Source organism: Electrophorus electricus, unplaced genomic scaffold, assembly GCF_013358815.1.
Source record: "Electrophorus electricus isolate fEleEle1 unplaced genomic scaffold, fEleEle1.pri S50, whole genome shotgun sequence".
NCBI lineage: Eukaryota > Metazoa > Chordata > Actinopteri > Gymnotiformes > Gymnotidae > Electrophorus > Electrophorus electricus.
In genome coordinates this window covers 117,753-135,000 of record NW_023336134.1, presented here as the reverse complement: position 1 = coordinate 135,000, position 17,248 = coordinate 117,753, and the positions used below count along the sequence as shown (strand labels likewise).

The 17,248-nt window shown below is 39.6% G+C and overlaps 2 protein-coding genes across 4 annotated transcripts in view; one reads left to right on the top strand and one right to left on the bottom strand.

Annotated features, from left to right (window-relative positions):
* Positions 1-4,198, top strand: part of wdr91 (WD repeat domain 91) — a 33,979-nt gene extending 29,781 nt beyond the window's left edge. For all 3 annotated transcript variants that reach the window (XM_027032284.2, XM_027032285.2, XM_027032283.2), the window contains exons 14-16: positions 538-650; positions 926-1,123; positions 1,915-4,198. In XM_027032284.2, the coding sequence (XP_026888085.1) occupies positions 538-650; positions 926-1,123; positions 1,915-2,079 (476 nt within the window). In that variant the 3' untranslated portion in view covers positions 2,080-4,198. The remainder of the gene's footprint in view (positions 1-537; positions 651-925; positions 1,124-1,914) is intronic.
* A 5,100-nt stretch (positions 4,199-9,298) lies between these two features.
* vmo1b (vitelline membrane outer layer 1 homolog b) lies at positions 9,299-11,340 on the bottom strand. The gene is made up of 5 exons (XM_027032286.2): positions 11,085-11,340; positions 10,395-10,519; positions 10,001-10,114; positions 9,640-9,821; positions 9,299-9,474 (listed from the first exon to the last, which is right to left on the bottom strand). Exons 1-4 carry the CDS (start codon positions 11,271-11,273, stop codon positions 9,641-9,643), a joined length of 609 nt encoding a protein of 202 aa, XP_026888087.1. The 5' UTR covers positions 11,274-11,340; the 3' UTR covers positions 9,299-9,474; position 9,640.
* Between the last annotated feature and the right edge of the window lie 5,908 nt (positions 11,341-17,248).

Here is a 17,248-nt window from a genome sequence, read left to right as displayed (position 1 = left end):
TGTAACACCACTGTCTCTGTTACACTGTGTTCTGGGGCTACTGTAACACCACTGTCTCTGTTACACTGTGCTGCGGGGCTTCTGTAATACCACCGTCTCTGTTACACTGTGCTGTGGGGCTTCTGTAACACCCCCATCTCTGTTACACTGTGGGGCTTCACCCTTTATCGTCACACACCAGCCAGGACCCACCAGACAGTCATATAGACACTTATTTCTGAGAGTGACAGTGATGTCATCGCTGGTGTCCCAGAACACACTGACGTTTCAGGTTTTGGAGATCAGATAGTGAGTGTGTGTGTGTGTGTGTGTGTGTGTGTGTGTGTATAATGCATTTCCACTGCAGGTGTAAGCGGTGCTAACCCCCCCCCGATCATTACACTGGAGAACACATCAGTTATTTTGTTTCACCATGCTGTTGTCTTTGTGCTTACATCTTTATATCTTGTTTTTACGTCTCTCTCTCTCTCACACACACACACACACACACACACACACACACACACACACACACACCTTTGTCTCCATCATATGCAGACATGCAGCGGTATGAGAGCGTGATGAGTTGGAAGGCTCACACTGGGGCAGTGTACAGCGTTGAGTTCAGCTATGATGAGAATACCGTCTTCAGCATTGGAGAGGATGGCAAAGTGAGAATACCGGGCTCTTTGTGATCACCAAAGTGTGTGTGTGTGGTGGGGGGGTGCGCATGCATGTGTGTCTGTCTCTCACACCATGTACAGAACCTGAACATACTCAAAAAGCCTACAGGGGTAATTTCTTGTTTAATTATAGCTATATGTTATATGTGCATATATGTGTGTGTTTGTGTGTGCGTGTGTACATGAGCATGTCTGCATATTTTTGTGTGTGCACGTGTGTGTGTGTATGTGTATGTGTGTGTGTGTGTGTGTGTGTCCTCCAGTTCATCCAGTGGAACATCCACCGCTCTGGTGTGAAGCAGTCTGAATACTCACTTTCCCAGGATGCAGTGGGGCCCTTTGTGCTGTCTGGCTACAGCGGCTATAAGCAGGTGCAGATGCCGCATGGGCGTCTATTCGCGTTTGACTCAGAGGGGCACCATGTCCTCACCTGCTCCAACAGCGGAGGCCTCATACACCGGGTAAATACACCTGTGCACCACCCTTCTGAACACACTTGAGCTCAACCCTACTAAACACACCTGAGCTCCACCCTTCTGAATACACCTGAGCTCCACGCTCAGCCTTCCGAGCTTCTGTACATCCCAGGAACTCCCAGCCCTTCACTGGCTTCCAGTAGCTCCCTGCATCAGATTTAAAACCTTGATGTTCACCTACAAAGCCAAAACTGGACCAGCCCCTCCATACATGTGGTCAAAGGTCAAAGCCCGATACGTACCTTAAGTACTTCCAACCTCAAGTACAGCTCGTCTTGAAACACCATGGAGACAAGCATGGAGACGATTCTCTGTCCTGCTCCCAGATGGTGGAGCGAATTTCCACTGGCTGTCTGGACAGCAGAGTCCCTTCCAGTCTTCAAACGCAGACTGTCTATTTGTGGAATATTTAAATGATCACTGACCATGCTCCTATGCTGACTAACAAACTCTAGTAGTTATTGTTTATTACACTAATCACTGTCTGTTATAGAGCTTATATGTGTTTGTACTTCTAGTCATCAGCAGTGATCCCTGTATTCTACAATATTCTAGTTCATTGGTATGTTGGACTCTAACCTACTGTACTGTACCAGGATATTCTAGGAGTGAAAGACAAAGCACTTTCATAAGTCGCTCTGGATAAGAGCGTCTGCCAGATACTGTAAATGTAATGTATAGTGGTTGAAATTCTATTTTCACTGCCTGCATTTGCTAATATTTTGTTTGTGTGTGTGTGTGTGTGTGTGTGTACATCCTCATCCTCACCTGCCCAGCTGAACAAGGGGGAGGTGGGTCTGGAGAACGTGTTGTCTCTAGGTGGCCACAAGGCTCCTGTGGTGACTGTGGACTGGTGCTCTGCTATGGACTGTGGAACCTGTCTCACCGCCTCTATGGACGGAAAGATCAAACTGAGTACACTCCTTGCACAGAAGCCCTGATCCCAGATCAGCACGATCTCAGCCCCTCTCACTGTGAGGGCTGAAGCCCTGATTCCAGATCAGCGCATTCTCAGCCCCTGTCACTGTGAAGGCTGAAGTCAGCATGTCCTGCCTGTTCACTTCTGCCAAACATTAGCTGGTCTTTATGGCCAATGGTCATGTTTATTACTCTTTAAAAATTGAAGTCTCAGTAGATGAAGAGGAGGAAGAGGGTCCAGCAATGGGCTGGAGATGCAGAAATCAGTTTTAAAAAACCCAAAACAAACAATCTTGTGCATTTTCTATGTCATTGTGCTTTTTCTATATCATTGTAAATTCCAGTGATGGGTGTTTATATGGAGACTTATGTTACAAGTCAATGAGTACGTTGTACCAGATATAGCATCATAATCTTGATTTAATCAGGAAGTTCACCAAGGGCATGTATGTACAATCAGCCCTGTGCTTCTGCAGTATTATACATTATATATGCTAATGAAACCAAGTATTAAAATAAGGTAAATATGAATTTATTCATCTCTGCGATAGTCTTCCTTTTTTGTGCCAGGCTGGTGTCTCTGCCTACTGGGGTAGCTCTTCATCCACTGGGGTAACTCTCGGTCCATTGGTGTAACTGTCTGTACACAGGCATTACCCTCAGTCCACTGGTATGGCTCTATGTCCACTGGTGTGGCTCTCCATCCACTTGGGTAGATGTCTCTCCATTGTAATGTAATGTTAGCCTAGAGAAGTGTAATGTTAAGTTACTGAAGGTAATTTTAATTTAGCGAAGTTAATGTTAACCTAGAGAAGGTACTGTTAGCCTAGAGAAGGTGGTTAGCCTTGTGCTAGCTGTCCTGTATGTTTCGCAGCAGTGTAAGCCAAATGTGGACACTATCTAAGATCAGGACTGTCACCACTGCATCCTATAACAGAAGAAACAAATGAGGTTTGCACTGGTTTTTATGACCAGTAATGTTTTGCAAATACAAGATGCCCTGTTAATGCATGTCTACATAAACTCTCACACACACAAACTCTAAAGAACACTTCAGTTGAATGTGCCATGCATTCCAAAATACATGCCACACCTTATCTGCAGCAAAAGAACCGGACATCATTAAGAGCGGTGTCATCGCCCACTCCTTGAGGTAGCTCCACTTTTGTTTCAATCCCACAGATCCCCTTCCCAGTACAGGTTGGGCTCCAGGACCCCCAACTCCCCCAGGACGTGCCATCTGCCTCCAGCACTTCACCAGTACTGCATTTGAACCTGGACAGGTTTCAAGTATGCTCTGTCTTCACTGCACTCATTTTCATCATTGGTTAATTTGCATAAGAAAGCTTTTAAAACATTAACCATGTTGAGAAGCCACAATGCAAATTTTAAATTATTTTATTGCTATAATGTTAGTCTAGGAATGAAATATTAGAGTCCTAAATGCTAGATTACTAACCCTATTCCTAGTTTATTGTGATGTGTTGAGGTGAACACTTCATGTTGTTGGCAGTAGTACTATCACCTCTTTGCTGAACCTCCTCTGCTTGCAGCTGAAAAGCTACCAGGTGTCCAGTTGTATGTCACTTTTTCTGGTCCGTTTTCCCCACCTGAAACTCCCCAAAACGAGATCTACCCTGAAAAAAGGCATTTATCATTTGTGAGGCATTAGAAAAGTAATGATATATAACACATCAAAACACATACATAACGCCACTCATACTTGCACGGTCATGCCTGGTGCACTCATACTTGCGCGGTCATGCCTGGTACACTCCAAATAATACCTGCTCTGTGGTGGTCCTGTGACATAAGAGAGTCATATCAGCTCGGACATCACCCAGGTTAATAAAGTCAGTGTCAGACAATCTGATGGCATTTGTTTATGTGTGGTGTTTCTGTTCCATGTGTTGTGTGTTTGTTTGTGTGTGGTGTTTCTGTTCCATGTGTTCTGTGTTATGATTTCTCCCCACGCCTCCCTCAGGTGGTGTGTGTTATGCTTCATTGCCAGACCACCTGAGGGCTGTTATGTTGTGCCTTTTATAAGCCTCTTGGTCATTGGCTGTAACATTGGCTTTATTTTGTTCTGGTTAGTGCACTCGTTTCTGATTCTTTATTAAACTCTTCAGTTGGAGACTTGCATTTGCGTCCTCCTTTTTTCCTGCACGTTCTACGCCTTTTTAGGCTATGGTTTATATAGCACTACCAATTAACATTACGGTTTATATAGCACTACCGATTAACATTACGGTTTATATAGCACTACCGATTAACATTACGGTTTATGTAGCACTACCGATTAACATTACGGTTTATGTAGCACTACCGATTAACATTACGGTTTATGTAGCACTACCGATTAACATTACGGTTTATGTAGCACTACCGATTAACATTACGGTTTATATAGCACTACCGATTAACATTACGGTTTATGTAGCACTACCATGAAATACAAAGTGAAAATAAGTCATGATAAAAGGAACAAACCGTGTGTGTGTGTGTGTATTTATATATATGTGTGTATATATATATATATATATATATATATATATATATATATATATATATATATATATATATAAAACTATAAAAACTATAATTTATTAAGTAAAATATTGAATTGAGTTTTTTTTGTTAAGGTTATTGCAGTATGTAGTCCAGCTGAAAACGTGTTTAGCAGTGGGTGGGGCTGATGTATGGAAAATGTGATTGACAACGAGAGGAGGGGTGACGTAGCGAGCGTGAGGTCGGCGGGAGAGGTTGAAAAAACGGTGTTCGATTTCTGTTACGAATAAGCAGGCTATGTTGCAGTAAATTATGCAGTTTGTGACTTACTACTGAGAAACTAATGTAGTCGGTACTGAGTTAATGATAAATTAAGTTTCTTCTGCGGGGAGAAATGTCGAAGTTTAGGGTTAGTGTTCCTGCGCAGCTTGCGTGGTGTATTAGCTAAGTGCTAAGTGGCGGAAGCGCCTTTATATTGCTAATAGTGTTACATGAACTAATTGTTATTAGTATTACATGAACTAAGTGTTACATGAACTATTAGTGTTACATGAACTGATTATTAGTATTACATGAACTATTAGTGTTACATGAACTAATTATTAGTGTTACATTAACTATTAGTGTTACATGAACTAATTATTAGTATTACATGAACTAAGTGTTACATGAACTATTAGTGTTACATGAACTGATCATTAGTATTACATGAACTATTAGTGTTACATGAACTAATTATTAGTGTTACATGAACTATTAGTGTTACATGAACTAATTATTAGTATTACATGAACTAAGTGTTACATGAACTATTAGTGTTACATGAACTGATTATTAGTATTACATGAACTATTAGTGTTACATGAACTAATTATTAGTGTTACATGAACTATTAGTGTTACATGAACTAATTATTAGTATTACATGAACTAAGTGTTACATGAACTATTAGTGTTACATGAACTGATTAGTAGTATTACATGAACTATTAGTGTTACATGAACTAATTATTATTAGTGTTACATGAACTATTAGTGTTACATGAACTAAGTGTTACATGAACTATTAGTGTTACATGAACTGATTATTAGTATTACATGAACTAATTATTAGTATTACATGAACTAAGTGTTACATGAACTATTAGTGTTACATGAACTAATTATTAGTATTACATGAACTAAGTGTTACATGAACTATTAGTGTTACATGAACTGATTATTAGTATTACATGAACTATTAGTGTTACATGAACTAATTATTAGTGTTACATGAACTATTAGTGTTACATGAACTAATTAATAGTATTACATGAACTAAGTGTTACATGAACTATTAGTGTTACATGAACTGATTATTAGTATTACATGAACTATTAGTGTTACATGAACTAATTATTATTAGTGTTACATGAACTATTAGTGTTACATGAACTAATTATTATTAGTGTTACATGAACTATTAGTGTTACATGAACTAAGTGTTACATGAACTATTAGTGTTACATGAACTGATTATTAGTATTACATGAACTAATTATTATTAGTGTTACATGAACTAATTATTATTAGTGTTACATGAACTATTAGTGTTACATGAACTGATTATTAGTATTACATGAACTATTAGTGTTACATGAACTAATTATTATTAGTGTTACATGAACTATTAGTGTTACATAAACTAATTATTATTAGTATTACATGAACTAAGTGTTACATGAACTATTAGTGTTACATGAACTGATTATTAGTATTACATGAACTATTAGTGTTACATGAACTAATTATTATTAGTGTTACATGAACTATTAGTGTTACATGAACTAAGTGTTGCATGAACTATTAGTGTTACATGAACTGATTATTAGTATTACATGAACTAATTATTAGTGTTACATGAACTAAGTGTTACATGAACTAATTATTATTAGTGTTACATGAACTAATTATTATTAGTGTTACATGAACTATTAGTGTTACATGAACTATTAGTGTTACATGAACTGATTATTAGTATTACATGAACTATTAGTGTTACATGAACTAATTATTATTAGTGTTACATGAACTATTAGTGTTACATAAACTAATTATTATTAGTGTTACATGAACTATTAGTGTTACATGAACTGATTATTAGTATTACATGAACTATTAGTGTTACATGAACTAATTATTATTAGTGTTACATGAACTATTAGTGTTACATGAACTAATTATTATTAGTGTTACATGAACTATTAGTGTTACATGAACTAAGTGTTGCATGAACTATTAGTGTTACATGAACTGATTATTAGTGTTACATGAACTAATTATTAGTGTTACATGAACTAAGTGTTACATGAACTAATTATTATTAGTATTACATGAACTAAGTGTTACATGAACTATTAGTGTTACATGAACTGATTATTAGTATTACATGAACTATTAGTGTTACATGAACTAATTATTATTAGTATTACATGAACTAAGTGTTACATGAACTATTAGTGTTACATGAACTAATTGTTATTAGTGTTACATGAACAAATAATGTTACATGAACTAATTATTATTGGTGTTACATGAACTGTTAGTGTTACATAAACGATTAGTGTTTTTGCTACATGAACTGTCGAACAAACGGTGTGTGTCAGGCTTCTCAGTTCGGTCCCCGAAAAGTTCCGCGACTAGATAGATCTCCGACCTGCCGCGTTGTTGTGAGGGCCTCTGGCCTCGGTGAACAGAGTCGTAGGGATCGTGGCTGGATTAGCACACCCGTACGAAGGGGCAGGAAGACCGGCCAACGCACTATCACTTGTTCACGCCATTAAAACAGGTAACAATACTTATTTTATATGACTCTGAGGAGGCTGTCGCCCTCCAGACGAAACAGGTCTGCAACAAGGGGTTTATTTGAGTGAGTGTGTCCGTCCACATAGACTAAATATAATAGTGTCTATGATGTGATACAAAGGGCTGAAATTGATTATTGTGTTGTTGTGAAAGCGCCATTTTGAATACATATTGATCATGTTGATGTTCATGTTGATTAAAGTAGCGTTAATGTTTAAAGTATTGACATTGATAGCATGTAATTTAGGGACAACCAATTTGAATGTGGTAATATTTATTCATGCATAGTTAAATTTACAATTGAATTTACGTGTGTTGCTCGGAATACATTGTTGTGCATAGGAGTGTATGAAAAATAGTGTTAAAGTTGATACTTTTATGTGAAACCATAATAGCCTGTAAACTAATGATACAGTTAGAGAGCCATAGTCAGAATATATATTGTGGCAACAGCGAGATGCTCAAAATGTCTCCCCCAATATACCGAGGTAAAAAATACATTTATTCCACCCACTAGATTTGCACAATTTTAGGAGCTGTTAATGTTCCCATCTGTTGTTGATGGGACACTTATTATTGTAACACCTACCACTGCTAACGTCTCGGACCTGCAGGAAAAGGTAACGTTAATATCAATACATCGTTTTGCGCCGAAACTGTAATTGTAGAAGTAAATAATATCTTACTAAAATGTGTAGGTAATTGTATGGAGTAGGAACAAAATTTCTTTAGGCGAAAATGGGCCAATTTGCGAATGCTAAATCAATCAACCATCACAACTGACGATAGCTATCATAGCTAAGCTAAATTACCTGGATACCTGGAAAGTTAATTAGCCACACCTTCATGCAGCGTCCAACAATAATCAGTAGGTTTTTGTGTTGATCTGTCAAGTTAAATCCCTTTGAACCTCGGGTTAACCCATCCAGTTACCTTCAAATTTACTAACAACTTTTATCCTTGGGGTCAATTTCACCCCAGCAATTTAAACCTCCAGAAATGACTATAATTAAAATTGTTTCCCAAGTTTGTCACGTACTTTGTTTGTTTGTTGACTACTTAAATAGCCTGTGTACTATGGGTTAAATCCCTGTGTATTATGTGCATTTGGTTCATAAAGTTGTGGATAGGGCAACATTTTGCCAGTGGAATAGAAATCACAAAAAAATTGAACACAAGTAGTCAGCCATTTAACCATAGTTTAAAAGTACATTAAGATATGTATTACTAATTCATCAGGACGTGATATAACAAAGATATATATGCTCACAGGTGTAATATGTTGTACTGAACAGTACTGTATACTTCACTTCCCCCCCCCCCCCCAAATTACCATAGATGAATTTTCAAGGTTTAAAGGAATATTCCTTTAGAAAATGCTGTCTCTTAATGCTTGACACACATTTTGTATGGAAGAAACATCTAATAAGGAATCAACAAAAAATCATGGATTTTTGCATTAATTACAAACATGAATAGAGTAGTCAAATGTATGACTGTAGCTGTCACTTACTGATATAGAGGATATATTAATAATCATATTCCATTATGGCGTGTCACTTATGCATGGTCCCCCAAACAAAACAAAAGTGGCTGTCCATTCTGAAGGGGCAGTTACAAGCTCGGCTCTGGATCTTGTCTCCTCCTGTCCTATCACATCTTTACTCAGATTAAAAATACTAACAGTCACAGCACTTTTTCAATAAGGTGACTTCATTTTCACATCTGCCCTTGAAATATGACGTGTGACATCAATTGGTGTGTGTAAAAATGAAAAGTGGTATTGGTATTCTGAGCTTGCAGTGTTCTAGGTAGCACCAGGGGAGATGAATTGGAATTAGTGTAGAAAATGTAAAACTATAAATAAACTGTGAAAAACAGGTTGCAAGGCAATAAAGATCTTTATTATTTTGATGTGCGCATTCTCAGCCAGTATGAGAACTCGATATAAAAGGTGCATTAGTGAAACTACAATCTCTTCACATTATTGCTTCCATCTGAGAGAGTGTGACGTTTATTGTGGCTTATTCAGATTTGTAGCTCTTCTATACCTGTCACCACTGCATTCTATAACAGAAGAAACAAATGAGGTTTGCACTGGTTTTTATGACCAGTAATGTTTTGCAAATACAAGATGCCCTGTTAATGCATGTCTACATAAACTCTCACACACACAAACTCTAAAGAACACTTCAGTTGAATGTGCCATGCATTCCAAAATACATGCCACACCTTATCTGCAGCAAAAGAACCGGACATCATTAAGAGCGGTGTCATCGCCCACTCCTTGAGGTAGCTCCACTTTTGTTTCAATCCCACAGATCCCCTTCCCAGTACAGGTTGGGCTCCAGGACCCCCAACTCCCCCAGGACGTGCCATCTCCCTCCAGCACTTCACCAGTACTGCATTTGAACCTGGACAGGTTTCAAGTATGCTCTGTCTTCACTGCACTCATTTTCATCATTGGTTAATTTGCATAAGAAAGCTTCTGGAACATTTACCCTAGTATGATAAGACACAATGCACTTTTTAAATGGTTTAATTACTTAATAAATTAATGCTAGATTCATAGACTATTGGGATGTGTGAGCACCTTATGTTGTTGGCAGCAGTGTCATCTCCTACATATTGAAAACCCTCTACTTGCATCTGAAAAGCTACCAGATGTCCAGCTCTGCACCACCTATTTCTGGTCCATTTTCCCCAGCTGGAAAAAAAGGTTTATCCTTTGTAAGACAAAGTAGTTTGTACAGTTCCAGGTCCTAACCAACCCTGATCATTCTATAACCTGGAAGTGAATGTGTGTACTGGTTCGGACCACCCAGAGACTGGATTAAATGTGTGTACTGGTTCGGACTACCCAGAGACTGGATTAAATGTGTGGACTGTAGGTTATCCAGAGACTGGATTGAAAATCTCTGGTTGCTGAAACGTATCATACATGTATTGTATGTCTGCTGTTTGTTAATCTGAGATGACAGCATTACCTTCCTGTGTCAGATCTCACTGTAGCATAGGACACATATGAGCCAAGACTGTGGAATGATGATGTGCAGCGAAGGGCGATTCCATTCAGAGCTGCATCATCCCCGGCACCCTGCTTCGGCTCAACCTGCACAGGTTGCAAAGTGCATAAGCAATTTAGAAATCTGATTAAAAGGAGTCAGCGCATTAGGGAAAAGATGTACCCACTCCTAATTTAAATAATTTAACATGTATAGAGTTGCAGAGTTTGAACTGTCACCTTCACATCAGAGCTCAGAGAGAACTTGGCAGAGGCTAAGAACACTGGCACGTTTAAATATAAAGTATTAGGCATCAGTCTATAAATGACAGTTCATTTGTAAATGAATGATGACATTCCTCAGCCTTTAGTGGATGCTCTTACCCAGCACGAGTTGCATGTATTTATGAGTCTGACCATTTGTGCTCCCTGGGAATCAAAATCGACCTTGGTGTTACTGGCACCTTGTGCTACCTGCTCTACCCGGTGAGCTCCTAGAACCAGAAGCATCACTGACTTAAGACTGGCTTGGCTCTGCAGCATCTGCCCCTGGTTCAGATGCACATGACCAGCTCTGAGTAAACCTGCACCTGCAGTGGAATTCTGCTGCACTGCTGTGTATAATGTGACTGGATTTATGCTGTGATAATGAATGTTCCCATGATGCACTCACCTTAAGGCTGAAGCCTGTAGCATAGGTGCCCAATGGACACATCTCAGGATTGGACCATGAACCCCAGGTCTGTCCATTCCTCACAGTGATCACTCCAGTGTTGGTCCTCTCAATCCCTATACCCTCACCACCTCTGTGAAGCCCAACTAAGAGCCCAAGCAGAGACAAAGTGATGGACAGCTGGTGCATGGCTGTAGATAAGTTCTTTTGAAATTGGCTTTGCAGACACGGTGTTAACAGGGTTGTGTGTATAAGTGCAAAGTAGGAGCTATTTATATATTTCTGCCACAGTCAGATGTTTAAAGACTGATAAGACACAGGATATGTCTCAATGTGACTCCTAGTTCCATATATGGTGAATTATTATCTGTCTAACAAATATGTGTGCTTTGTTTTTTTCTCGTTGGATCATCCTCAGGTTGGTTAAGGTAGTTCTGAGTTTACTTACTTTGGCCTTAGAATCTTACTTCAAGGCTTCTTGTCTGAACCTAGTTGCTTGTTTGCTGTTAGCTGTAATTATTCGATGCAGGTTTAGTTTCGCCTTGGCCTTAGTGTGAAGTGAGGGGTGGACTCTGCTCTTTTTAATCTGTTAAATAAGGACAACTTCGCAGAGATCAGCACCTGTAGAAGGCTTTTGTTGAACTTTTCTTCTAGTTCCTCATCTACAATGTAAGCAGACTTCTCAAACTCATCCAAATATTTTTTTTCCTCACACTTTCTCAAACTTTCATCACATACATCCACAAACCTAAACATCTTTCCAATCTGAAATGTGTCTCCCAATTCCTGTCCACATATCCCACAGATCTCCTCGACGCTATCATAGACGTCGCAATCTCAGCAACCTCACTGACTCGCGATGTTCGGCACCATCACATATTGTGGTGGCAGGATGGCTCTGAAACTGCCAATCTGCTGTCCAGAAGGCTGACTTCATGTCAGCATTAGCATCTCTCCACTTCCTCCACTTCTTGGCTCATGGATCACCGCTGAGAACACGGCGACTTCGGCTGCCCTGTCCTCTGCCTTTTCATTCACACATTCCCTAAGGCGTTGCAGCAGGAGTTGTGGCACAGGTTTACTTTAATGCCTCTAAAGTGGCATTTCCCTCTACTTTCCTTATCTATCAATCTCTTCTGCTCAATTTCACATTATTAGTGTCTTTTTCCACCAAACCTCACATCATTGTCACCTACTGCCCTCCAGGTTCCCTAGATAACTTCATAGGCAAGCTTGACGTCCTCCTGAGTCAATTCTTCATTTAAGGAAATCCACTCATTCTAATTGGAGACTTCAACCTTCCATCAGACAAGCTAAATTCCTCCTGCATCCTTCCGCTGTTGTCCTCAACCGCTCTCCTCTGCCTCGCAGAGCGGCCAATGTTCTGGACCTGATCTTCACCTGGACCACCACAACACCTCCGTCTCTAAGACCATCACTTTTTATCTCTCTCTCCCTCCCTTCTCTTTCCAGCCATACCTCCCCAGCCTTTTTGCCCTCCTTCTGTCACCATCACTCCCTCTTTCCTTACATGTATTCTGCTATAAGACCTCATACCAGTCTCTCCTTTCCAAGTTCTCACTAGAAGTATCATCTGTCATCATCAGCTCCTTATCTCTTACCACTGCTATGCTGATGACACACCCTACAAATATCATTATTACTGCACACAGGAGGCTGAGGCTCTTAAAAAAACACCTTGGGAAAATCTCACTGCAATATTTACATTTACATACATCCTAGTACAGTAGGTTAGAGTCCAATATACCAATGATCTAGAATGCTGTAGAAATACAGGGATTACTGCCGATGCCTAGAAGTACAAAATACATATGGTCTATCTTAAACGTTGATAAGTGCAATAAACAATAAGTTCTAAAGTTTGTTAAACAACATCAGTGTAATAAATAATACCCTACAATGAGTACTAATTTGGTTAGTCAATATAGGAGCAGGGTCATTTGTCATTTAAATATTCCACGAATAGATGGGTCTTCAGTCTGCGTTTGAAGACTGCAAGGGACTGCTGTCCGGACAGCAAGTGGAAGTTCATTCCACCATCTTGGAGCCAGGACAGAAAATAGTCTCGATGCTCGTCTTCCTGAGACTTGAAGCAAGGCATTTCAAGCCGAGCCATACTTGAGGTTTGAAGTACTCGAGGTATGGATTGGGCTTTGACCATTTCCATCATGTATGAAGGGGCTGGTCCATTTTTGGCTTTGTAGGCAAGCATCAAGGTTTTAAATCTGATGCGTGCAGCTACAGGGTGCCAATGAAGGGAGCACAGCAGTGGCATAACGTGAACTTTGGAAGATTGAAGACCAGTCGTGATGCTGCATTCTTGGCAAGTTGTAGAGGTTTGATGGCTCTTATAGGAAGACCAGCAAGTAGCAATGTTGCAGTAGTCTAGCGTTGAGGTCACAAGCAACTGCACAAGCATCTGGGTAGCTTCCTGTGAGAGAAAGGGCCAAATCCTTTGTATGTTACAATGGAGGAATCTGCAGGACTGGGTTAGATTTGAAACATGAGTTGAGAATGACAACTGGTTGTCCAAAGTTGTGCCCAGGCTACAGGCAGCTTCAGATGACGATACCAGGGAGTTCTTGAAGGAAACAGTGAGGTCATGGTAATGGTTGGGAGTACCAGAAGCCAGTAAAACCATAAGCTTGGTTTTACTGGGGTTGAGCTTCAGGTGTTGGGCTGTCATCCATGACGCAATGTCAGCCAAGCATGCTGAGATACGTCTGGAGAAATGCGTGTCAGAGGGTGGAAAAGAAATAAATAATTGAGTGTCATCAGCTCAATATTCACATTTTCTAAGATCCTGCACATTTTGTTATGGTCAAACTGACTGACTTGGTCTGGTTTTAGCTACCAGTCTGTATTCTTGTAGACAGTAATTTTGGTGTAGACACTGATGTAGATGAATCAAACCAAATTATTACAAACACACAGGATACCATTCAATTTCTGTGACAACAGCTCAATGCTTGAAGAATGCAACAGAATTTTTCCCAAGTCTGGGACACATCTACACTGGGATACATCTAAACAGAAGATTTTCAACTAGGCATTTATTTTTCAGTTTTCATCAGAATGTTGCATCAGGCAGTAGTTCCTCTGTTGAACAGCTAGTCATCCAACATGTCAAAATACACAGTCATCCAAGTGTCCTTTTGATCTCTCACTCTCCACCCTTGACCGTTGTACTTGTGTCATGTGCAAATGTTATTTGAGCTGAAACACAACAACTGCTTGGGATTCGCTGTGAACATGGAAACTGAACTCCAGTTTTCCACATCCCAGGCAGTGCACTCTCTCAGGAAAAACATCAGTACCACTACACACTCTCACATATAACATCAGTACCACTACACACTCTCACATATAACATCATGTGTAAAACATGTGTTTTAGACGCTTTTCCACTAATTCAGGTACTAAGAAACTTCACGGACTGACAATGTCCAAGGTATTGCATAGCAAATAGATGTATGGAAGTGTGGGAAAGAAAATATTGGCTGAAAAATATTTCCTTTTGTGTGAAGGGTGTGCAAAGCAGACTGTATGAAGTAGAGTATGTTATTTTTTAGTTATCTTCAGGATGTTGCATCAGATAGCTGTTCCTCACTCGTATGTGATTGTGTAACTTAAAAAGCCCTTGGTTTAAAAGAAAAGCAGAAATATTTCTTCATGTGCATATGTTGGTGTCAGATCACAGGTGAAGGGCGGATCCAAGCCAAGAACTCTATTTTATTTAAATGAAGGAACAAGAAAAAAAACAAAAACACAAAACCACTGGAGGAAAAGTCCAGAAGAGCTGACCTGCTGAAACGAAGACCACTGGGTTTAGAGAGAAGGTGAGACCGGCGTAGTGAAAACAGACCACCAGGACACACTAAATCTTGGCAGGGGAATTTTAAATGTGTGTCGGGAAAGTGGTTGCAGGTGTGGCATGTTAGTTCCTGGGGGAAGCAGTCTGGTGTCTGTGGTTGGGAGGTGTGTGCATGATGTTTGTGAAAGTGTGTCTGAGTGAGTGAGGGCTCTTGGGAATTGGAGTGTTGTCTAAATATGGGCTTACCCCTTTGCTGGTGTGGTGTGACAGAATGGAACTATGTAAATTGTATAAATAAAATAAATAAATAGGTTACATTTTAGATTTCAGCAGTCAAATCAAAGAGCCTTTAAATGTATTTCTTTTGAAATAAATAAATTACCACTTAATTGGCTACACTTATTTTATAGCAGTTTTATAGCTGTTCTATGGGATATTGATCCATTTGTCTGTCAATTCTATGTACTCACAAGTTCCAATATCAAAGCAAAACCAGACGGATCAGAACATTAGACAAACCTGCTGCTACAGGCACAACAGAAAACAAAACCAAGAAAAGAAGGCAAGAGATTATCAAGCTGAAATACATAAAAATATTTCACAGATGCAACTTGAATAAGCAACATCTTATACATGGACATATACATGTAATTTTTTGAGCATTTATAGGAGAACGTACATGTGCTTTATTTTTGAGTACTCATGCATGTGCTTTTATTTTTGACAATTGTAGGACTTATACATGTGCGTACTTGCTCAATATAATAGTTTATGACAATGAAGTAGATACATTGTCAAAATTAATTATGGAATAATTGAACTGTCTGAGCAACAGCCATCCCTTAGCCAACCTCAGTAACCGGACATTGTAACTTGATATGAAAATCTAGAAACAAATCTTGACTGATGGCAACCAATTCTTGCCTAATCAGTGCTTGGAGTTGATCACAGTTTCTGTGTTTTTGTTAGTCCACCCTCTTTTTGAGGTTTCTCATTGAGAGAGTTTCCTGGCTATGGACCCAAAATTTCAATGTTTTGTTCACCAAGCCACTTGGTTATCATTGTTGCCTTGTGACATGGTGCTCTGACATGCTGGAAATAGCATTGTTTATCACCAAATTGCTCATGGATCGTTGGGAGAAGTTGCTCTTGGAGGATGTTTTGATACCATTCTTTATTCATGGTAGTGTTCTTAGGCAAAATTTTGAGCAAACCCACTCCCTTGGATGAGAAGCAAGCCCAGATATGAATGTTCTCAGGATGCCTCACTGTTGGTATGATACAGGACTCATGGTAGCACTCACCTTTTCTTCTCCAGACAATCATTTATCCAGATGTTCCAAACAGTCTGAAGGGGGCTTCATCAGAGAATATACTGTATAGGACTGACTAGCATTGCTGAGTAGACCCCACTCCAGTAAACTACTATGGTACTAAATGACATTTTTACACTATATTGGACTGTTTGCACTTGTGTAGCATGTTGTCTGTTGCACTGTTGTTTTGTGTTGCACCATGGTCCTGGAGGAACATTCTCATTTTTGTTGTGTACTTGTATATAGCTGAAATGACAATAAAACCTCTTTGAACTTGAACTTTGAACTTTGGTGGAGGTCCATTCTCACTGACCTCTCATTACCAAACCCAGAGTTTGGAGAGAGGAAACTGAACAAAGAACTATGTGTATTTCAGAATGATGTGAAACATATTTTAATACAGAGAAGTTATCCAATTGTAGCACCGTTGCACTTTGTGTGTTGCAGTCACAACTTTCATGAATGACTGCAGGTATCAGCTGTTGTGTGTTGTGCTCATTTATGAGTGTGCGTGTATGAATCTTGTTAAACCTCACTATATAGTTTATGTGAATATGGATCCTCTTTTAAGGCAAAATACTAGGATGTGTCTACGAGGAAATGAAGACCAGGTAGACTGCAGAAATGTAACAAACCTGTTCCACTTACAAAACACAAACAGGGTAAAACGGAACATAAATCTGTTCAGACTCAGACTGCATGACAGCAAGCTCTTTACCCCTAACCAAAGCTCTAACCATAACCAAAGCTCTAACCATAACCATAACCCAAGCTCTAACCCTAACCCAAGCTCTAACCCTAACCCAAGCTCTAACCCTAACCCAAGCTCTAACCCTAACCCAAGCTCTAACCCTAACCCAAGCTCTAACCCTAACCCAAGCTCTAACCTTAACCCAAGTGAGGTGTGGCCTGAAAAAGTGTCAGTACTCAGAGGAGGCAAACTGACTGGAGCAGAGTATAACATGGATGATGCTGAGGGCGTGGCTACAGTGAGTGAGACACGCCCCTCTCAG